The 24,615-nt window shown below is 42.3% G+C and overlaps 1 protein-coding gene across 1 annotated transcript in view; it reads right to left on the reverse strand.

Moving 5' to 3' along the window:
• POLN (DNA polymerase nu) overlaps nt 1-24,615 on the reverse strand; it is a 167,305-nt gene that overhangs the window by 91,411 nt on the left and 51,279 nt on the right. Inside the window, exons 7-12 of the mRNA XM_030920310.1 lie at nt 24,329-24,348; nt 23,240-23,352; nt 9,358-9,515; nt 5,733-5,801; nt 4,134-4,194; nt 3,395-3,459 (exon numbers count right to left, since the gene is read on the reverse strand). Of these exons, the coding sequence (XP_030776170.1) occupies nt 3,395-3,459; nt 4,134-4,194; nt 5,733-5,801; nt 9,358-9,515; nt 23,240-23,352; nt 24,329-24,348 (486 nt within the window). The remainder of the gene's footprint in view (nt 1-3,394; nt 3,460-4,133; nt 4,195-5,732; nt 5,802-9,357; nt 9,516-23,239; nt 23,353-24,328; nt 24,349-24,615) is intronic.

Genomic DNA, 24,615 nt, shown 5'->3' on the forward strand with positions numbered 1-24,615 from the left:
TCATGGATCCCCAAGAGTCATGAGCAGGTTCAAGTCTGACATACAGGCACCTCAAATGACTGTCCTCTGGACTCCAAAACTTTTTCTTTTCTTTTTTTTTTGAGATGGAGTTTTGCTCTTGTTGCCCAGGCTGGAGTGCAATGGCACGATCTCGGCTCACCGCAACCTCTGCCTCCTGGGTTCAAGCGATTCTCCTGCCTCAGCCTCCTGAGTAGCTAGGATTACAGGCATGCGCCACCACGCCCGGCTAATTTTGTATTTTTAGTAGAGATGGGGTTTTACCATGCTGGTCAGGCTGGTCTCAAACTCCTGACTTCAGATAATCCACCCACCTCGGCCTCCCAAAGTGCTGGGATTACAGGCGGGAGCCACTGCACCTGGCCTCCAAGAAAACCTTTTCAAAGAATGTTCCCAACATTAACCTTTGTTTTTCTTCCATTTGTGAGGCTGTCCGCAATGCTGTCCTCTGAAATAAGACACAACTATTTAATTGAACTGACCAATTCCCAGAAATGGGAGAGTGGTTTAATAGGACCTTTTGCCCCTCAGGTAAATCAATTTTTCTCTACACATCCATCAACGCAGCTGTTACTATGTGAAGCCTCCATGGGAGCTTCAGAAAAGGGAATGTTGAGGTGCAGAAGATGATCCCCCAAATATAGTGATTTGGCACACTGAATGCTTTTGAGAACTGAAAGGCTCCAGGAATACGTCTTAGAATCTAGATCCTTCTAATCTTTTCTTCTTCCCACTCCAAGAGCAGGCAGGAACTCTGTCTCTGGAATTTTCTTATCTGGCTAAGAAAGCTTCTTACCAAAAGAAATACAATTGTCTTCTATGTGGTTCCTGAAATCTCATTATCTTTTTTTTTTTTTTTTTTGAGACGGAGTCTCGCTCTGTCACCCAAGCTGGAGTGCACTGGCCAGATCTCAGCTCACTGCAAGCTCCGCCTCCCGGGTTCACGCCATTCTCCTGCCTCTCGCTCTGTCACCCAAGCTGGAGTGCACTGGCCAGATCTCAGCTCACTGCAAGCTCCGCCTCCCGGGTTCACGCCATTCTCCTGCCTCAGCCTCCCGAGTAGCTGGGACTACAGGCGCCGCCACCTCGCCCGGCTAGTTTTTTGTATTTTTTAGTAGAGACGGGGTTTCACCATGTTAGCCAGGATGGTCTCGATCTCCTGACCTTGTGATCCGCCCGCCTCGGCCTCCCAAAGTGCTGGGATTACAGGCTTGAGCCACCGCGCCCGGCCCTGAAATCTCATTATCTATTTCAGAAAAGAAGACTGAGGAATGACATTTAGTCATGTTAATAAAATGTGTGGCTCTCCTGATATACATCTAATCACCATATAATAATGCAGGCCTCCTTATTAAAACAGCTCTCTTGTTACTCAAAGTTCACTCATCTCTGAAGCCATATTGCACACTGACTTTCAACAACCCCCCTCTGTGAGATAAGACACTCTAAACAGGCAGTTCTAGTTCTGGGGAAAAGAGATAACAAATCTGTGGCTGACCAACCAATAACTGATCAGTGATGCTTCCACATGTCAGATTTTGAGCAAAAGTGGGGAATGTGACATGCAACATGCAAAATGGTATCATTCTGGTCCAAGCCTCTAAAATGAAGTCAGGAGGCCATTCTAAGGACTACCTATATGACCTGCAACCCTGCAAAACAAAACAAAACAAAAAACAAGGACTTGCCTTGAACCTCTGAACTGGGCCAAACTGCAATGACCACAACATCCTGGGAAACAGCTGGATTTTGCCAGTGCTGCAACTCCTGAAGAGTGACAACCAATGAGCTCAACGGACTCATGCACTGAGCCAGCCACCTCCACCAATGATCACTCTTTCACAACAACTGTGTATTCACCCTTAGCTTCCTCTGAAAAATCTCGACTCCCCTTCCTCTCTTGAGAACGCACATTGGCCTTTAGCTGAACCTGTGTCTCCTGAATTGCAATTTCTAAGACCCCAATAATACCTTGTCTAACTGCTTTGCAGTCTGGTCTTTCACCTCTTCTTGGTTGACAGTAGTAATCAGGAAAATAGAAACAAAACTCATAACGAGGTATCATTATAGCCTCACCAAAATGGCCACAATGTAAATGTAGCCAGGGGAAGTGAGGATGTGCAAGAATGGGATCCCGTATACATTCTCATGGGTGAGACTCTGGGAAGCCATTGGGCATTATTGAATAAAACTAAGCAACAGATTCCCTGTGTCCCAGCACACTCGTCACCTCATAGCCCCCAGAAAGCTGTGCCCACGGGCACAGGGAATGCACTCAGAGGTACAGCGTGGTTTGTAATGACAGCCACTTGGAAACAACCACACGCCTATTGGCAGTGGGACAGAGACACCAAGGGCAGCACAGTCCACAACAGAAAATTCCACAGCACTGCGTGACACACAGAAACACAGGTGGAGCTGAGATGTAGAAGGCTGGGTGAAAGGCTACATGTAAATCACGGTTTACTTCCAGTTCAAAAGCAAAGCTAAACGACATTGTTTAGGCTTTGAAGTGGGAAAGCTAGAAAGAAGAGCAACAATGAAAAGGCTACAAAAGTCAGGGTTACAGTTACTTTTGGCAGCAGGAAAGGGGTTCCCATAGGGAGAGCACACAGGGCTCTGGAAATTCAATGCTTTGAGCCAGGTGATGGTTATATTGGGGTTTCCTTAAACATTTTATTCTAAAGATGCTCCTGGCATGTGGTTTATTCAGACTTTTAAAAAAATTTGTGCAGATGTATGTGGTATATGAGAAAATGTGTTACGTGTATATAATGTGTGGTGGTCAAGTCAGGGTATTCAAAGCGCCCATCATTCGACTTCAATACCTTTGTGGTAAGTACAGTTATCCTATGCTGCTATCAAACACTGAATTTCTTTCTTTTATTTTACTGTATGTTTGTACCCTTTAGCCCGCTTCTCTTCATCTTCGCCCTCCCCACTGCTCACCCTCCCCAGTCTCTGTGTCTATTTTCCCACTCTCTATCTACATGTGTTTTCTTAAGAAAACTGAAGTAGAGCATTTTTATGTATTTTTTCATGCATCTTTACACATCTCTGTATTTTTATTTTTCAAGAAACCCAAGAATTCCTTCACCAAACTACAGGGGACAATGTCCCTGTAAGAAAAACTTAACTTTTGAGAAGGATCCTGAGGAGCCATTAAAGAACTCCCCGGACACACATGCACTAGATGCTGTTTAGGTCTTTTCAGTGCTTGGTTCTCTCCTGCAGGAGTCAGAAAGAGGGAGAAGAACTGTCAACATCAAACCAGGAAGAGAAGACAAGGAGAATCTACTCTAGACCTGCCACTGGGAACAACTATCTCACGTAGGGAAGAGATGGCCAGTACACACCGTCTGGAATAATAACTTACCCCAAGAAGTGCTGACATCTTCTCCATCTCCTCTTTGTTCACCTGAATGGCGTGGCTTTCCATCACTGTGATTCAAAACCCAAACCAGATCATATTTGCATTAATGTATCCTTTTTACTAAACGCTAAAATGCTTGACTCCCTGATGAGGACAATAATGACTGCAACTGCCATTTACTCAGCACCTGCTGCATGCCAACCTCTGCACAGAATCTGTCAGGATCCCTGTGTCATACAGGCAAATGGGCGCATTGACAGAGCTGGCCTTTGAGGTGTGAGTGGGCGAGGGGACCGCAATGGCCAGCCTGGCCCTCCCCACACTGTGAATGCCCCCTGGCTGACGTGGTGCCCATCAGGACCTGCGTCAAAGGCAAAAGCAGAAGGGAGCCCTGCATCGGTTCTTGCAGGAAGGTTCTCAAGGTTATAAGGACAGCAAACCAGAATGAGAGACAACCACTAACACATAAAACATCTAGAGAAGCCTACTCCTCCTGGGCCAGGCAGTACAGTAGGGATCCCATATGACCAAAATGTCAGAACCTCTAGTCTTTCCACACCAAGGGGGAATGCAGTCCAACCCCTCACTACAAACAGAAAGGGAAAATAATAGGCTTGCTACCTCTCTGGTGCCCATGAGATACACTATCTACTCCTAAATAAGGTACAGAGAAATATTCATCCCAAACAATGTGAAGAACCCTCTAGAAAAATGGCTGTACTTCATCTTTATGGTAACTTACCTGCCAAAATTGGTATCAAAGGAAGCTCCAAAGTACAAAACAGCTGCCATAAACCATACTCCTGTTTAGTAGGAAGAAATAATATCGATGTCAATTTAAATATTATTGTATCTACATTTTATTGAAAAGTCTATTTTTTTTTTTTTTTTTTTTTTTGAGACAGCGTCTTGCTCTGTCGCCCAGGCTAGAGTGCAGTGGTGCGATCTCGGCTCACTGCAACCTCCACCTCCCGGGTTCAAGCGATTCTCCTGTCTCAGCCTCCTGAGTAGCTGGGACTACAGGCACACCCCACCATGCCAGGCTAATTTTTAAACATTTTTGGCAGAGACAGAGTTTCGTCATGTAGGCCAGGCTGGTTGTGAACTCCTGACCTCAAGTGATCTGCCCATCTCGGCCTCCCAAAGTTCTGGGATTACAGGCAAGAGCCACTGCGCCTGACCAAAAAGCCTACTTAATTTTGTTGAGCTAGAATAAAGGAGACCCCTATCATGAGCATGGCTGGTCTCCTACCCAACTTCTACCCCTCTTGCTTGCTCTTCCCAATAAACCTATTTCCCTTAAGTAGGCTATTTTACTACCAAGATCTGGTAGAGATATTTAGAAATATAGATAGGTTCAAGTCAAACATTGGAAGTGGCAAAAAAGAAATAAAAAGAAATATCTGATAGGCCAAGCCCCATCCTCAATTTTCTTTACTCTTTTTCATTTTTAAGATTGATTTAAGCATTTGTGGACTTTTAGAGTACCATTTTAATTTCAGAATAGGCTTACTGAATTCCCAAAATTTGCCAATAATTCTCATTGACTTTTCACTGCCACTATGGATTAATTTGGGGAACATTAGAATCTTTATTCCAGGCCACCTCCCCTGAGAGCACGGAATCTCTATTTATCTGGGCCTTCCTGTGCTCTTCATGAGTCTCATCATTTTTATTTTTCCTGCTGCCATGAGAGAGTCCCAGGCTCCATCCTCCAACTCTTGCCCTCATGTTCCCTCCTGCCCCTCCAGACCCATTCTCTGCCCTGCCCTTGCCCATAAGGCGGGGCAGGCCCCTCTAGGTCACATCACCCGGGCCACTCCTCTGCCTTCAGATTGGGCACTGAGGACAGAAGGGAGGGAAACGGGCTGAGCTACTGCCTGTCCCTGGAGGCTTCTCCTTCTGGCTGGTTCCCTTTGCCCTCCCTGGCCTCTGGACACAGTTCCTCCACTCAGCACTTCTTGGTTGTTCATTGCAGTGGCTGTCTGCTTCCCAGGAAGACTCTCGTTGAGTGAAACTACGTCCATCCCACTATTAATCAAAATCAATGCTCAGCTTTTACGTTAACTATGGCACTGGAAACTTCCCACTGAAAGAGGAGGCTCTAAAAAATATTACAATTGTTTTCAACCTAGAGAAAGCATTTTTAAAACTTCAGGTCTTATCATTCCAGACTACCCTTTTCTGAGTAATGCACAGGTTAATTTGTTCTTAGAACTCAATGTTTCGTTTTCTTCACATTCAAACACAGTGCAGGGTTGCTCCCTGGGAGTGCGGGTGCAAATGAAAAGACATCTCTTGTGAGCCTCTGTCAGCCAGAAATTATAATAAAATGCCTTGCCTTCAGTTTAGAGCAAAGGTCCATTGTAAGTCTGTAGAGTATCTTCAGGTTGTCACGTACATTCTGATTCTTTAAAAGAGCAAAAGTATTTTTAAAAATCAGATAAACTTGGTGGCAGTACTCATCACAGTCTGGAACTGACATGACTCGAAAACTGTTTCCTAGTAAAAGCTCATGAGGTTTTCAATGGCAGATGTCATGTATGTGGTAGTATCACCAAACGCCTCAACTGGACAAGTTCCTGTCTGTAGAAAGTGCTTCTACTGTGCAAGTGCAAGCTATCCATAGTTGGACACTTCCTCCCAACCTAGGGTATTTCCTTATTTTACAGATTGAGAAACAGAATCACAAAGAAGCCTAATGTCTCAGGTGCAATGATTAAATGGTAGTAGGGAGAGGAGAATGCAGACCTGGCCTCTCTGGAGTCCACAGCTCCATTCTCTCAGCCTTACCACTTTGTACCCACGCACAGCTGCTGCCACACTCCTCACTTACCCCTCCATTCTCACCCCAGGAGATGCACACAGAGGCCCTGGGAGATGACAAACAAGGGTCTGTGTTCGGCTGACAAAGAGGGAGATAGGATGAGATGCGCCCCTCAATACAGAGTCTAATTATCCTTCCCCTAACATGGAGCACCAGGACCTCTTCTTCAACACCCCATTCTGTCAAACAAATCCCCCAACTCCAGCCCACTCAGACTCAGTTTTCTGCTAAAGGCCTGAGATTAGAGTGAACATCCCATGGGACGAGTGGCTAGCCGCACACCACCTGGCATTGTTTTCTAGTCATCTTGGTTGTGGCTCTCCTGTGAATGTCGGGAGAACATCCTATGGAAGAGTCCCTCCATGTCAAGTTCTTAACTGCCACTTGGGAGAATCTACCTGGCTGCCTGCAGGAGCCTTCCGCACCCCAAAGCTGACCATGTGACTCCTAGTCTGAATAGCCCCAGGACAGGCCCGGCTCCCTGGTATGGCGCAGCTGCATGAGGAGCCCCTACATTTTCTCTGGCTCCCCACAGCCATGCCTGCTTCTCCCCAGGTGGGTCTTGCTGTCCTCCACAAAGGCACCATGTTCTCTGAGAGTCTTACTATATCCCTGCTGCTCCCTCTACCTGGAACTCTCTTCCATTTTTCTGAACAATTCATGCCACCTCTTTGGAGAGAAGGGTGTAATCTGTGATCATGTAGATTAATGGCTGGACTTCCATCTCCCATCCTCATCCATGCACTGCATGGCTCAACTACAGACACGTATCTGGCTGATGAGACATAAACAGAACTGCATCTGAAGCTGTCTCTTTTCTGCCTGGAGTGTGGATGAGTTGAACCCTGGCCTCAATTTGACCCTGGGCAAGGTACATGTACGTTAACCTTTCTACACCTCAGTTTTCTCATCTGTAAACTGGGGCTGATTGCTCCGAGATGGACAACTCCTCTTTCTTTTTTTTTTTTTTTTTTTTGAGACGGAGTCTCGCTCTGTCACCCAGGCTGGAGTGCAGTGGCCAGATCTCAGCTCACTGCAAGCTCCGCCTCCCGGGTTCACGCCATTCTCCTGCCTCAGCCTCCTGAGTAGCTGGGACTACAGGCGCCGCCACCTCGCCTGGCTAGTTTTTTTATTTTTAGTAGAGATGGGGTTTCACCGTGTTAGCCAGGATGGTCTCGATCTCCTGACCTCGTGATCCGCCCGTCTCGGCCTCCCAAAGTGCTGGGATTACAGGCTTGAGCCACCGCACCCGGCCGACAACTCCTCTTTCTAATATCTCAGCTTCTGTTTGAGAAGTCTCCCTGCCTGACAGCATGGATTCTGGGTAGGAATACTAATCAAGATGCCTGGCCTCCTTGGTGGGGTGTAGACACATGGTACAAGGAGGGAAAGAAAACACTCTCCAAGTGCTCAAACTTTGACTTTTGGACAAGAGAAAAGGTCATGGTTCAGTGCTGCCACCATGCCTACCGGTTCCAGCTCCCTGGGACCCAGGGCCACCTGGCTCCTGTTCTTCCCAAGGCCTGGTACTACATTTCCTCTGACTCTGTTGGCTACCCCATATCCTTCTGATAAATCTCTTTTTATATTAAGGGAGAGTGCAACTTATAACCCCAAACCCCTATTGGTACAAATCTTCACATCATAGATGATCTGTGAGGATGAAGTACATGAAGCAAATATCCCCAGCTCAGTGCCTGGTGCCTGGCCCGGGCTCACATCACCTCTTACCCCCAGCTCAGTGCCCAGCACATGGCACAGGCTCACATCACCTCTTACCCCCAGCTTACTGCCCAGCACATGGCACGCGCTCACATCACCTCTTACCCCCAGCTTAGTGCCCAGCACATGGTACACGCTCACATCACCTCTTGCTTTGCTCCGATTGCTTGAGCTACCTCAGTAGCCTGTGTGTTCTTCCAGCAGTGATTTTACCACGTAACTGTTCACTGACAGCTAACTAGAAAGCCTGAACAGAGTGGCCCCAACTGTGACCACACTGCCACCACTAGATACCTCTCCTCTGGGGCCTGCTGAGAAGTCTCTCTCTGGGTTCCAGGCACAGTCCTAGAAGCTGTGAGTGCCTTTGTTTCTCCAGATGGTGCTTCCTGATAATGAGGGGGAATCTCTAGCAGGGGAGGGCCTGGAGAAAGACCCAAGACAGTTCTTTTTTTTTTTTTTTTTTTTTTTTTTTGAGACAGAGTCTCACTCTGTCACTCAGGCTGGAGTTCAGGGCACGATCTCAACTTACTGCAACCTCTGCCTCCCGGGTTCAAGCAATTCTCCTGCCTCAGACTCCCGAGTAGCTGGAACTACAGACACCCGCCACCATGCTTGGCTAATTTTTATATTTTCAGTAGAGACAGGGTTTCACCAGGTTAGCTAGGTTGGTCTTGAACTCCTGTCCTCAAGTGATCTGCCCACCTCGGCCTCCCGAAGTGCTGTAATTACAGGCATGAGCCGCTGCGCCCAGCCTGAGACCCAGGGCATTTCTGACCATCCTCTCCACATAGACTGAAAAGTGGCCATCCCCCGAGACGGGCGGATCACGAGGTCAGGAGATCGAGACCATCCTGGCGAACACGGTGAAACCCCGTCTCTACTAAAAAAATACAAAAAACGAGCCGGGCGAGGTGGCGGGCGCCTGTAGTCCCAGCTACTCGGGAGGCTGAGGCAGGAGAATGGCGTAAACCCGGGAGGCGGAGCTTGCAGTGAGCTGAGATCCAGCCACTGCACTCCAGCCTGGACGACAGAGCGAGACTCCGTTTCAAAAAAAAAAAAAAAAAAAAAGTGGCCATCCCAGGACCTCTGGCACTGTGGCCACATCACCAGCACTAAGGATTTATCAACGAGTGACTTTCTGTTCATGGAGCAGGGGACACTGACACCAGAGAGTTGTCTGGAAGAGTCACACTATGGACAGATTTCCTAGGAACAGGTGCCATGGAAGAACAGCCATCACCCATCCTTATTCAACATTCTCCACCAGAAACGCCAAGGTCAGGACTATTTGTGCTGAATAAGTGAAAATGAATGTTGACAACATTCTTTTTACTATTAGGCTATCAAAAAAATAGAAAAACTTCCAGAAAAAAAAGGATGTATTAAGGTCGAGAAAACCTTATCTTAAACAACTCACCACAATATTTCTTGAGGAATTTCCATATGTGCTGTTCACTTTAACCGTAATGGATTTTTCACAGTATTTTTCTACTAAATCTTCAAAAGAGGGTACGGCATCACTAGGATCTATAAGCCATGCAGCAATTCTGGGATCTAACCCTACAAAATCAGCAACTGAAGAGAAAAAGGTCATTCAGTCATCCCAAGAAAAACCAATAGTTGTTTTTCCTGCTTTGACAAGATTCTTAAGTTCAAATGAATAATAGTAGTATTATCATCCTCTCAAATTATAGAGCTAAGGACCAAAGTGACTCTCCATCATTCTCCAGAATTTAGAACCTTCGATAAGGCAGCCTCGATGAACCCAAGTCCCACATGGCCCATCTCTGTGGGTGTCACATTAAAGAGGTAGATTTCAAGTAGCCATAAAGGAGGGACTCCAAGCTCACTTGCAATTTGGATCTCTCAAAAACATGTTAAAAGCTGTCGAAGTCAGTGTGGTGGGTCATGCTTTCTGCCTCCCCTCTTCCTTGCTCCTCTTTCCCTCAGGCATCCTCTCTGCCAAGTTCTGCCCTCCTCCAGCCTCTCACTGGGCTGTCTTGCACCATGGAGTCTGGAATCCAAGCCTCTTGAGCAAAAGGAAGAAGGGTGGGAGTTGCCTGAGCACACATGACACCCTCGTCGCTGAGTGTTGAACAGGTAGTGTGTGCAAGGCAAAGACACTTTGGCACTCTCCCTTGTGGAAGATCCACAAGACAACTAATCTGCAGTGCCTTGGTACTGCATAAGGAACACCAGGTCTGGATTCTGAATCGCCCTCTGAGCCTGGGAGGCCACCTCGCCCCTTCAGTGTTAGTTTCTTCATCCAAAAACTGGGGGGAAAGATTACTGTAATTATCTGAGCTACACATGAGAAAACGCTTTCTAAAAAGTAAACACGATATTTGCTAAACAAACAAGTGTTTGTACCAGAACACTTTAGACACGAAGGGAGAGTCATAAAAGGACAGGAGGGCGGGTATAAATTAATAGACAAACTAAATCCTAAAGTGACTGCTTTTTAAGTTGCTTTAAAATTTTGAATTGTGCCATACAAAAATAAGGAGTTTGCCTTTAAATAAAACTATAGTCTTAGATCATATCACATTAAATATTATATGTTCCAGCATCTTTAAATTATACCCATCTAAGAGATTTATATTTACCAAAGCAGCCAGTATTATGACTTTCTCACTTGATAGCTAGGAAGTCTCTTAATGGCACATTTAGAGCTCTGGATTAGAGAAGTCGGTGGTCCTCTGGCTGCCTGCCACCTCTGTCAGCAGCACATGATTTTCTACAACACTGTCTGGTGACGTGGACTGACCCAATAGGACTATTTCATTCCACTTCCCTTTTCAATGCTCTAACGTTTCAAAAGTAATGGTTACCAACATATATTTTTTAAAATCCTTGGGGAAGCTCTGACAATATAAGAACGTTCTGGGAGATGGTCCCTATAATCTCTTGCAACTGACAAACTGAAGCCTGCCAGGACAAATCCCACACTAGGGAGAAAATGCCAGTAGCTGAAAAAGAAATGCTAACAAAATGAGATTTAAAACAAGTTCAGAAAATTAAGAAAGAGTAAAAGTTATGAATAAGTAAATAAATCCGAATTATATACTTAGAAATTAGGTGACTTAGAAAAAGAAAAATTATACAAAAAAATGACAGAATCCAGGAGAGAAAAATTTTTAAAAAAGACATTTCAGAAATAAAAACTAAACTGGCAAGACACAAACGCAAATAAACATAATAGCTAACTACTTAAAGTAAAAAAAGATTTAAAAAAGGGAATTTTTTGTTTGTCTGTTTTATTTTTTTGAGACGGAGTCTTGCTCTGTTGCCCAAGCTGGAGAGCAATGGCACAATCTCAGCTCACTGCAACCTCCGCCACCCAGGTTCAAGTGATTCTCCTGCCTCAGCCTCCCGAATAGCTGGGATTATAGGCCCCCACCACCACGCCCAGCTAATTTTTGTTTTTTTAGTAGAGATGGGGTTTCACCATGTTGACCAGGCTGGTCTTGAACTCCTGACCTCAGTTGATCTGCCCACCTCAGCCTCCCAAAGTGCTGGGATTACAGGCGTAAGACACTGTGCCCAGCCAAAAAAGAGAGTTTTTTTTTAAATAAAAAAGAATCAAGTCCAACAGAACTTAAAAATAAAATAAAATGAAATTTAAAAAAAAATCAAAAAGAAATGAAGAGACTGAAAATGGATTCTGGACAGAAAAATGATAAATATGGGCCGGGCGCGGTGGCTCAAGCCTGTAATCCCAGCACTTTGGGAGGCCGAGATGGGCGGATCACGAGGTCAGGAGATCGAGACCATCCTGGCTAACACGGTGAAACCCCATCTCTACTAAAAAATACAAAAAACTAGCCGGGCGAGTTGGCAGGCGCCTGTAGTCCCAGCTACTCTGGAGGCTGAGGCAGGAGAATGGCATAAACCCAGGAGGCGGAGCTTGCAGTGAGCTGAGATCCGGCCACTGCACTCCAGCCTAGGCCACAGAGCGAGACTCCGTCTCAAAAAAAAAAAAAAAAAAAAAAAAAAAAAAAAAGATAAATATGAAAGACAGACAAGAAGATTCAACATATGAAATAGGAAATCAAAGGGAAAAAAACAAACAAACACAGCACTAAACACTATAATTCAAGATGACTTTAGGCAGGGTGCGATGGCTCATGCCTGTAATCCCAGCACTTTGGGCGGCCAAGGCGGACGGATCATGAGATCAGAAGAGGCAGATCATGAGGTCAGGAGATCGAGACCATCCTGGCTAAAATGGTGAAACCCTGTCTCTACTAAAAATACAAAAAATTAGCCGGGTGTAGTAGCGGGCACCTGTAGTCCCAGCTACTCAGGAGGCTGAGGCAGGAGAATGGTGTGAACCTGGGAGGCAGAGCTTGCAGTGAGCCGAGATCACACCACAGCACTCCAGCCTGGGCGACAGACAAATAATATTTGATAATATTATTATTATCAAAAAATAATAATAATAACTTTAAACTACATAAAGACATATACATAGTCAACACTGTATCATATTGACACAGAATAGACCTACAGATCAGTGGAACAGAATTGAGAGTCTAGAAATAAACCCACACATCAGTGGTTGGTTGATTTTCAACAAAAGTACTAAGAATGGTGTTAGATACCAACAGTGGGTTGAATTGTGGTCCTCAAAAGATAACTCAACCCAGAATCTCAGAATGAGAACTTATTTGAAATAAGGGCCTTTGCAGATATAATTATGGTAGGAATCTTGAGATGAGATCATCTTAAGTTAGGGTGAGCCCTAAATGCAGTGATGGGTGTCCTTATGAGAGACGGAAAAGAAGGTGACATATAGAGACACGCAGAGGGAAAAGGCCACATGAGGATGGAAGCAGAGACTGGAGGGATGTATCTACAAGTCAAGGAGTGAAAAGGACTTCCAGCCATCACTAGAAGCTGGAGGAGAGTCACAGAATGGATTTTCCCTCAGACACTCCAGAAGGAACTGCCAACACCTTAATTTGGACCTCCAGCCTCCAGAACTGGAAGAAAATAAATTTGTTGTTTTAAGCACTCAGTTTATGGTAATGTTACAGCAGACCTAGGACACTAATACAGACCCCTACCTCACACCATATGCAAAAATTAACAAAAAATGGATCATAAGCCTAACCTCAGAGAGAAAATGATTAAACTTGTATAAAAAAATATGAGTAAATCTTTCTGACCTTGGATTAAACAATAATTTCTTAGGTTTGACACCAAAAACACAAATGACAAAAGAAAACACAAATAAATCAGATTTCCTTAAAAAAAAAAAAAAGAGCGCTTCAAAGGACATCAAGAAATTAAAAAGACAAGTCATAGATTGGGAGAAAGTATTTGCAAATTGTATACCTGACAATAAACTCATATTAGAATATAAAAATAATTCTTTCAAATAAACAATAAAAAGACAACACAATTTTTAAATGGGCAAAATATTTGAACAGACATTTCTCCAAAAAAAGATATAAAAGTGGCCAATAAGCACATGAGAAGATGTCCAATATCATTAGGCGTCAATATAATACAAACCAAAACCACAAGGATGTAACACTTCACATCCACTTGGATGACTAAAATAAAGATAGACAAAAACATGTATTGGGCAAGGATGTGGGGAAATTACAATGCTATATACAGTGCTGGTTAAAATGGTGCAGACCTGTTGGAAACAAGTTTGGCAGTTCCTCAGAATGTTAAATACAGAGTACCACATGACCCAGCAATTCTACTTCTTCTAGATATATACCCAAGCAAGTTGAAAATATGTCCATGCAAAGACCTGTACACCAAAGTTCACAGAAGCATTAATCATAACAGCCAAAAGTGAAAACAACTCAAATATCCATCAACTGATGAATGAATAAACAAAATATGAATATTATTCAGCCATAAAAAGGAATAAAGTACTGATATATGCTACAACATGAATGAACCTTTAAAACACTAGGCTAAAAACCAACAACAACAACAAACTACATCAGGCTAAATGAAATAGGCCAGTCACAAAAGGCCGCATATTGTATGATTCTATTCATGTTAAATATTCAGAATACACAACTCCAGAAACAAAAATCAGCAGATTAGTGCTTGCCAGAGTCTGAGAAAGGGGAGATGGGGAGTGGCTGCTAAGGAGTACAGGGTTTCTTTCTGGGGTGACAAAAATGTTCTGATATTCCGCAGTGGTGATAGATGCACAGTTCTGTGATTACTTAAAAAACCCCTGAATTGTACAGTTAAAGAGTGAATTTTATGGTATGAAATTATATCTTAATAAAACTGCTATTTTTTAAAGCTATACCAAAAAGCTATTTACAACTTTTTTTTTTCTTTTTTTTGAGACAGAGTCTTGTGAGATCTCTGCTCACTGCAACCTCTGCCTCCCAGGTTCAAGTGATTCTTCTGCCTCAGCCTCCTGAGTAGCTGGAACTACAGGTGCACGCTACCATGCCTGGCTAATTTTCATATTTTTAGTAGAGATGGGGTTTCACCATGTTGGCCAGGCTAGTCTTGAACTCCTAACCTCAGGTGATCCACCCGTCTCGGCCTCCCAAAGTGCTGGGATTACAGACATGAGCCACCGCGCCCAGCCAAAGTTTTTTTTTTTTAAAGGTACATACATATATTGGAAAACTGATCCAAAACAGCCAACACTAAGACACAGTCTAGTAAAACAATTAGACTTAAAAAAAAAAAAAAAAAGAAGAAAAGGAAAAGGAAAACAAAACAAACAAAAAACTTTGGGCATTCCAACAAAAAGACCAAGTCACTAATTAAGTAAAGAGAATCAGATTTTCACCACACTTTCTGAAAGCACCACTTTATGCCAAAAAACAATAGTATAGCATATTTTAGAAACATAAAGAAAGATGTAAACCAGTGATCTTATATACAGCCAAACTGACCTCCAAGTACAAAGGATTCTTCGGTATGTTTTAAAGGAGATGAATAAGGTTAAGTAAAAACTCTGTCATCCTGAATATGAATTAGAATTATCAGTATGAACTCATGGTATATTTTATCTTTAAAAAATACAAACATCTTAGCCTGGTAACAAAAGTCAACCTAATAGTGAGGTATACACCCAGTGACCAAATTCTGGTCTCTAAATGCCATTTTCACTAAAGTAATAGGGCTTCTTGAAGAAATGGTTAATTTCAGGTCTAGGGCAGGAAATGCACAAGATGACCTGGAAACATCCTACCATACCACAAATCAAGGAAGATGCCCAGATTACTAGGTTTGTATGACAAAGACTCACCCAACTCATCAAAGATCATGTGCAATGTGTCAAAACATATCAAATATATTTAAATTCATATACTCATAATGATACTAAAATGAAAAGGCTTTTAAAATTATCACCTTTTGGTGATTCTATGAAACAATTCATTATTTTGAAAATAGGTAAATAAAGGAAAATAATCAAATTTTTATCTTGACTTTTCTATATGAAGTATACTTAGGGTAACCAAATAGATGATAAAGGGGGATTTCTCTTTATGTAAGTATTACAGCTAATAAATGAAGAAAGCATAATAGATCTTAAATATCACCATGTTGCAATTAAGGAACCTAGACAATGACAAGCGGTAGCTTCTAACATCACAAAAAAAGGTAAACATCCACACATTATATACCTCCTGACGAATATATACAACACTTATGTAGTCTTACTCTCCCAAAATCTAACCTGAATCTGATCAAGCATCTGGATCTAACTGCCAATTTACAGGAAATAGAAGAGAGAGAACATATTAAATGACAAGGAGATGTGCTCAGTAAAATCCAGACTGTGAGAAATTCTACAGGACAAACACTCTGGTTTCTTCAACAACAAAATAACTGCAAGGATGTAAGACAGAGGAAGGGAGAACATATAGAAAAAGAGGCTTAAGAAATACAAGCACACCTGGCTGGGCATGGTGGCCCATGCCTATAATCCAAACACTTTGGGAGGCTGAGGCAGGCAGATCACCTGAGGTCAGGAGTTCGAGACCAGCCTGGCCAACATGGAGAAACCCGTCTCTACCAAAAATATAAAAAACTAGCCAGGCGTAGTGGCACGTGCCTGTAATCCCAGCTACTCAGGAGGCTGAGGCAGGAGAATCACTTGAACCTGGGACACAGAGGTTGCAGTGAGCCAAAATTGCACTACTGAACTCTAGCCTGAACAACAGAGCAAGACTAAAAAAAGAAAAAAAGAAAGAAAGAAAGAGAAAAAAAAAAAGAAATACAAGTTCTGGGCTTTGGGCCCCAGTTAAAACAAATTGTAAAAAACAAAACAAATAAAGCAAAAACAGTTATAAAACAACTAGGGAAGTGCAAACACTGACTAGATATCTAATAATAAAAAGAGATTATTGGTAATAGAGTGATGTTACCAAAATGGTGGAATACAAGCAAGCTGGCTTCACTCTCCTTCACAGAAAAGCAAAAACCAATATATAACATCAAGATTATCACCAGCAATATCCCAGAACCCAAATATAAGGATGACACAGTTTCCAAGGCCACACAGAAGTGAAAAAACTCCATGCAGACAGTAAGAGAATCAGACTTTATGTCCCTTCCCCAATCTGCCAGTCACCAAACATGTAGAAAAATTTCCCTTAATTCAGTGACTAAACTGGAAAAAGTGAGACTGAGGTGGACAATCAGCTTTCCCATCATCTTGGGCCCCCTGGCAGGAGACCCCTTCCTGCCACAATCCACAGGAAGCATCATGAGTGCCTGAAGGGAGAAATATCCCTGAGGAGAGCCAGAAATGGGCAGTGGTTGAGACTAGCAGACACTCTCCTCTGTACCACAGACAGAGAAGACACCAAACCAGAAAGGCTGGTCAGGAGGATCATATTGTAGGAGGTAGATCCTACAGGTCCCCTGGGCATGAACTCCCAGCTAGCCTTCCCATACTGCGAGGTATATACCCTTAGGGACTTTCCTCACCAGGGATAGGGAGCGCGCTGAAGTTTGCTAGAGCCGAGACACACCTGGGCTTAAGGTGCCATCTAGTGCTGAAAAGGAAGCAAGGACCTAGCAAAAACGAAAAGATATTCAACAGGTATATTGAAAAAAATTTCTGAGCAAACATATCCAATAAAAAACCAAAACAAGCCAGAAAGAGAAGATTGGAACAAAAAACTAATCCTTCAATGCAAAGAAATAGACGTACATTCACAAGAAATAACAGTAAGTGGGGAACCATGACCTCCTCAAACCAGACAAAGCAAGGAGCCAGGGACTGACCTTAACCGGAGGGCAATAGGGACTCTTTGATCAAGAATTCAAAACTGCAGTATTAAGGAAACTCAGTGATCTCTAAAATAACACAGAAAAACCCAGAAATTAATCAGAAAAATTTAATGGAGGCTGACATAATTTTAAAAAATCAAACAGAAATCCTAGAACTGAGAAATATATTTGCTGAACAAAAAAATTCATTAGAGGCTCTCAACAGCAGAATGGATCAAGTAGAGAAAAGAATCAGTGAGTCTGAAGATAGGCTACTGGAAAAGACACAGAGGAGAAAAAAGAAAAGGAAGAAGAGAAATGAAGAACACCTATAAGATATAGAAAATTGCCTCAAAAGAGCAAATCTAAGAATTATTGATGTTCAAGATGAAGCAGAGCAAGATCAAGGAATAGAAAGCTTATTCAAAAAATTATAACAGAAAACTTCCCAAATCTTTTTTTTTTTTTAGATGGAGTCTTGCTCTGTTGCTCAGGCGGAAGTGCAATGGCTTGATCTTGGCTCACTGCAACCTCTGCCTCCTGGATTAAAAGTGATTCTCCCGTCTCAGTCTCCCGAGTATCTGGGATTACAGGTATGTGCCATCATGTCCGGCTCACTTTTGAATTTTTAGTAGAGACAGGGTTTCACCATGTTGGCTAGGCTGGTCTTAAACTCCTGACCTCAAGTGATCCACCTGCCTCAGTCTCCCAAAGTGCTGGGATTTTAGGCATGAGCCACTGCGCCCAGCCCAAATCTTGAGAAATATATAAATATCCAGGTACAGGAAGGCCAGAGATCACTAAACAGATTAAACCCAAATAAAACTACCTTATAATTACCCAAATATAACTACCCTATATTATACTACACATATAATAAACAAACCCCCAAAGGTCAAGGACAAAGAAAGGACCCCAAAAACAGCAAGAGAAAAGAACAAACAACATATAAAGGAGCTCCAATTCATCTGGCAACAGGTTTCTCAACAGAAGGAGGGAGTGGGATAACCTATTCAAAGTGCTGAAAGAAAAGAAAACTGCCAGGCTTGGTGGCCCACACCTGTAATCCCAACACTTTGGGAGCCCAAGGCAGGAGGATTGCTTCAGGCTAGGAGTTCAACAGCAGCCAGGACAACATAGTGAGACCCCTGTCTCTACAAAATCAAAATAAAAAAATTATCTGGGTATGGTAGAACACACCTGTAGTCCCAACTACTTGGAAGGCTGATGCAGGAGGATCACTTCAGCCCAGGAATTTGAGGTTACAGTGAGCTATGATCGCACCACTGCATTCCAGCCTGGGTGACAGAGTGAGACCCCATCTCCCCACCACCCTCCCGCCCAATAAAAAGGAAAACAAAACAAAAGACAACTGCCAACCAAGAATTCTGTGCCCAGCAAAGCTATCCTTCAAACATGAAAAAGAAATAAAGCCCCAGACAAACAAAAACTGAGGAAATTCATCACCACCAGATACGTCTTCCAAGATATGCTAAAAGGAGTTCTTCAAACTGAAAGAAAAAAACACAAACATACGAAAAGAAAACATTTGAAGGATTGAAACCCACTGGTAAAAGTAAATACACAAACTCAGCACACTCTAACACTGTAATTGTGGTATGCAATCCACTCATAACTCCAGTGTGAAGATTAAAAGATAAATCTATAAAAAACAGTAACAGCTATGGCGACCTGCTAAGAGATGGGTCATATAAAAACACATAAATTGAGGCAACAAAAAGTCAAAATGTGTGTAGGGGGTGGAATTAAAGTGTAGAAGTTTTTTAGTTTTTCCTTTATTTGTTTGTTTCTATTCTTTGTAAATAAAGGTAAGTTGTCATCTGTTTAAAATAACTTGTTACAAGATTTTTTTGTAAGCCTCCTTTTTATCTGTAGTGTATATATTATCGGTTTTTGTAACCACAAAGCAAAAACCTACAATAAATACACACACAAAAGAAAGCAACAAATTAAAAAGATCCTACCAGAGAAAATCACTTAACCACAAGTAACAAAATGGCAGTAATAAGTCCTCACCTACCAATAATATTGAATGTAAATGGACTAAATGTTTCCATTAAAACACATGGAATGGCTGATTGGATAAGGAAATACTTATACAGATTTACACAGAATAAAAGTGAGGGAAAGCAAGAATTAATATTGCTAAAATATCAACGTTACCGGCTGGGCGCAGTGGCTCATGAGGTCAGGAGATCGAGACCATCCTGGCTAACACGGTGAAATCCCGTCTCTACTAAAAATACAAAAAATTAGCCGGGCATGGTGGCAGGTGCCTGTAGTCCCAGCTACTCGGGAGGCTGAGGCAGGAGAATGGTGTGAACCTGGGAGGCAGAGCTTGCAATGAGCCAGGATCGTGCCACTGCACTCCAGCCTGGGTGACAAGGCGAGACTCCATCCCAAAAAAACAAAACAAAACAAAATCTACGTTACCTAAAGCAATCAAAGAGTCAATGAAATCTCTATCAAAATACCAATGACATTCTTCATAGAAATAGGACAAAAAGGCCAGGCGCGGTGGCTCACGCCTGTAATCCCAGGACTTTAGGAGACCAAGGTGGGTGGATCACAAGGTCAGGAGATCGAGACCATCCTGGCCAACATGGTGAAACCCTGTCTGTACTAAAAATACAAATATAGGCGTGGTGGCAGGTGCCTATAGTCCCAGCTACTTGGGAGGCTGAGGCACGAGAATCGCTTGAACCCAGGAGGTGGAGGTTGCAGTGAGCCGAGATCACATTACTGCCCTCCAGCCTGGCAACAGAGCAAGATTCCATCTCAAAAAAATAAAAAATAAAAAAAATTTAAAAATAGGACAAAAAAAAAGCCTAAAATCTGTATGGAACCAAACACCTTGAATAGCCAAGCAATCACAAGCAAAAATAACAAAGCTGGAGGAATCACACTACCTGACTTCAAATTATACCACAAAGCTATAGTAACCAAGGCAGCATGGTACTGACATAAAAACAGACACATAGACCAATGGAATAGAATAGAGACCCCAGAAATAAATCAACACATTTACAGCCAATTCATTTTTGACAGGCTCCAAGAATATATATTGGGGAAAGTTGCTGGGAAAATCACATGCAGAAGAATGAAACTAGACTCCTATCTCTCACCATATACAAAAATCAAATCAAAATGGATTAAGGACTTAAATCTAAGAACCTGAAACTATGAAACATCTGGAAGAAAACACTGGGAAAATGCTCCAGGACATTTGTCTGGGCAATGATTTTTTTTTTTTTTTTTTTACTAAAACTTCAAAAGTATAGGCAACAAAAGCAAAAATAGACAAATGAAATTACATCAAGCAAAAGCTGTACAGCAAGGGAAACAATGGAGTGAAGAGACAACTCACAGACTGGAAGAAAATATTTGCCAACTATCCACCTGGTAGGGGGTTAATAACCAGGATATAAAAGGAACTCAAACAGTTCAACAGGGGGAAACATGATTTAAAAGAGGCAAATTATTTGAATAGACATTTCTAAAAGGAAGATATACAAAAGGCCAACAAGAATATTTAAAAATGCTAAACATCACTAATCATAAGAAAAACGCAAGGAAAATCACAATGAGATATCATCTCACCCCAATTTAAAAGGACTTTCATCAAAAAGATAGGGAATAACAGATACTGGTGAGGATATGGAGAAAGGGGAACCCTCATACACTATTGGTAGGAAAGTAAATCAGTACAGCCACTATGGAAAACAGTACGTAGGTTCCTCAAAAAACGAAATAGAGCTACCATATGATCCAGCAATCCCACTCCTGGGTATATATTCAAAAGAATCAAAATATTCAAAAGAATCAACATATCAGAGCAATATCTGGATTTCCATGTTACTGCAGCACTACTCACAATGCCAAAATAAGGAATTAACCTGAGTGTCCATCAACAGATAAATGAAGAAAATGTGGTATATTTACACAATGGAATTACTATTCAGCCATAAAAAAGAATGAAATCCTGTCATTTGCAGCAACATGGATGGAACTGGAGGTCATTATGTTAAGTGAAATAAGCCAAGCACAGAAAGACAAATATCGCAGGTTCTCACTCACATGTAGGAGATAAGAAAGCAGATCCCATGAAGGTAGAGTAGATTGGTGGTTACCAGAGGTCAGGAAGGGTAAGGGGGTGGTGGGTGGGATTAAGAGTAGTTGATTAACAGTTGCAAATATATTGTTAGGTAGAAGAAAGAAGACCTGGTGTTCAGTAAATCAGTAGAGTGACTATAGTAAACAATAATCTATTGTATATTTCAAAATAGCTAGTAAAGGAAAATTCAAATGTTTCCAGTATAAAGAAAATATAAATGTTTAAGGTGACAGATATCCCGATTACATGGATTTGATTATTACAAGTACACATTATATGAATATATCAAAATATCACAAGTCCCCCCCAAAAATGTATATCTATTATGAATCAGTAAAATTTTTAGAAAAAAAAAAAGAGAAAAAGATTATTGGCTATTTTGCTCGGGGGTGGGTAGAGATGATGGTGTTGTTTTAAAAACTGAATCTCACATTTTAGTCATACAATTGAAATATTTAGAGATGAATCATATGATGTTTGGGTTTTGCTACAAAGTATTCAGGAGGTGGCAGTTTGGAAGTATGGGGAGTTATACAGCAAAACATTGGCTGGAGCCATGTGTGGTGGCTCACTTTGGGAGGCCGAGGCGGGCAGATCACAAGGTCAGGAGTTCAAGACTAGCCTGGCCAGCATGGTGAAACCCCGTCTCTAATAAAAATACAAAAATTAGCCATTCATGGTGGCGTGCACCTGTAGTCCCAGCTACTCGGGAGGCTGAGGCAGGACAATCACCTGAACCAGGGAGGTAGAGGTTGCAGTGAGCCAAGATCATGCAACTGCACTGCAGCCTAGGTGACACAGCAAGACTCCATCTCAAAAAAAAAAAAAAAAAAAAAAAAAAGATTGGCTGGAAATTGATAATTGTTGAAACTGGGTGATGACTACTTTTGTATATGTTAGAAATTTTTGACAATAAAAAGGGTTTTTTCCAACCTTTTATTATGAACATTTTCAAATATACAATTTGAAAAGAATTATATAGTGAACATATATGTCCACCACCTAGATTCTACAACGAATATTTTTGCTATATTTTCTTTACCACTTATCTGTCCATCTAATTGTGTGTTTTTTTGTTTTTGTTTTTCTCCTGAGACAGCGTCTCACTCTGTCCCCCAGGCTGGAGTGCAGTGGCGCAATATCAGCTCACTACAACCTCCACCTCCTGGGCTCAAGCAATTCTCCTGCCTCAGCTTCCTGAGTAGCTAGGATTACAGTCATGAGCCACCACGCCTGCCTAAATTTTGTATTTTTAGTAGAGACGGGGTTTCACCATGTTGGCCAGGCTGGTCTCCAACTCCTGACCTCGTGATCCACCCGCCTCAGCCTCCCAAAGTGCTGGGATTACAGGTGTGAGCCACCACGCCCGGCCATGTCAATCTAGTTTTTAAAAAGTTATAAAAAACTTTACTATTTTAAGCGAGGTGCGGTGGTCACACCTATAATCCCAGCACTTTGGGAAGCTGAGGCAGGAAGTTGGCTTGAGGCCAGCAGTTTCAGACCAACCTGGGCAACAGAGTTGGACCCCATCTCTAAAAAAATCAAAAAGTAAAATATATATGTATATTTAAAATCTTCAGTATTTTAAATAAAAGGTAGGTCCTATATTGTTTCAATGTTAATTACTCTGGACTGTAGTTTAATTCTTAGAAAGTTTATAAGCTATTTGTGGTAACAACAAATCTCACTGACCATGCTACATAAGTTAATTCTTTCCTATTTTAAATTATGAAAGTAATGTATACTTGTAAAAATTCAAATAACCTAGAAACATGGAGGAAAACTTCCTCCCCATGCCTAGGGCCCATGAGGAGGCATATCAGTCTGTGTGGCCAGGTCCCCCAGGAGTTGTGTGACATGGCTGCCCTCACCATTCTCCCATTGATAGGAGGAGTCACAGTTGAAGAGTTAAATTATAGCGAGAACAAAAAATATAACTTACCATGCTTCCAACTGCCATCATTACCAAAAAACTGCAGCACTATTCTCACAAAATCCTTAGCATTAAAACAAATAACAGGACATTTACATTTCAGTGTTTGAAATAGCACGTTCCTAGAAGATGAAAAGAAATTCACTGATTTAAACATTAACTTGGAACTTTCAACCTTGGAAAAATATTACTACTACTCAACGAATAGCTACCACTTAGCACATACACACATTAACTAAAGAATTCCAAGAGGTTTGTATTATTTATTATCTGCATTTTACAGATGATGAAAGTGAGACACAGAGAGACGAGGTAAGGTACCAAAGGTCACGCAACTGTCAAGTGCTTATCCCTGGGTAACATCCCATTACCTGTAGAATAAGACCTACTCTGGGCTCTTTATAGCCAGGCCCCAAGATGACTCTCTAGCCCATTCTCCCAGAGCTCCCCTCAAACATTCTACTCTCTCATCGCACTAAATTCCCTTTCCTCCACCACCAGGCTGTGCCATGTCCTGCTCTGCTCCTGGGCCACTGCATATACTGTATTCTTGACTACAATTCTCTTCCCACAGTTTTCACAAACTGTTCAAGGGCCATCTTCAGGAAGGTATGCCCTAATTCCGCAGGCAGGGGGCTGCTCCCTCTTCTGTTATCTCTTCTGTATCTCTTCTGTACCCCTGCCCACACATGTAGTACAGTGGGAAGCACACTTGCTGTATGATAAGGTACCTTGAACATTTGTTCTATTATACCATGAGCACTTTGAATATGGGATTCACAATTGTTAAAATTGACTGAATACTTACCATGTGCCAGATACCATGCTGAACACTTCGTAGCATTGTGTGTGAAGTGATTGCTGCATTGAAACCTCATCACAATCCTATCTGGCATGCACTAGAACCATTTTACAGAGGAGAAAACTTAGTCTTGAAAAGCTTAAGCAATTTGGCCAGGGTTAAATGACTAACAAACTGGCAATGCTGGGATCTGAGACCGTATCTTCCTGCTGCCAGGGCCCAAACTCTAAGCTACCAAAGCCATCAATGCCTCTTTATAGTAAATGTTCATTAATACATTAATGAAGATTTCTTACCTGGCAAATTGTTGATGTGCCTCCTGTTCTTGGTCCCAGAAGGCCGAGGTTCTTTGGTTAGAGCTGAGGAAGAAAGAAATCAAGAGCCCAGTGAGCTTTGCACACTTAGCCAAACTGCAGTTAGATTTTGCTTGGACTTGTTCCACAGAAAGACATTTGTAGGCTTTTTGTACTTTATGTGATTTCACCTTGGTTTCCCTTGAAAAGGGCAGCCAGGATGGTAGGGAGGGTAAAGTGCCAATAACACAGCTTCAGACCTTGGCTTGGCTGGACAGGTGAGGAGGGTG

The sequence above is a fragment of the Rhinopithecus roxellana genome, chromosome 2, assembly GCF_007565055.1.
Source record: "Rhinopithecus roxellana isolate Shanxi Qingling chromosome 2, ASM756505v1, whole genome shotgun sequence".
Taxonomy (NCBI): Eukaryota; Metazoa; Chordata; class Mammalia; order Primates; family Cercopithecidae; genus Rhinopithecus; species Rhinopithecus roxellana.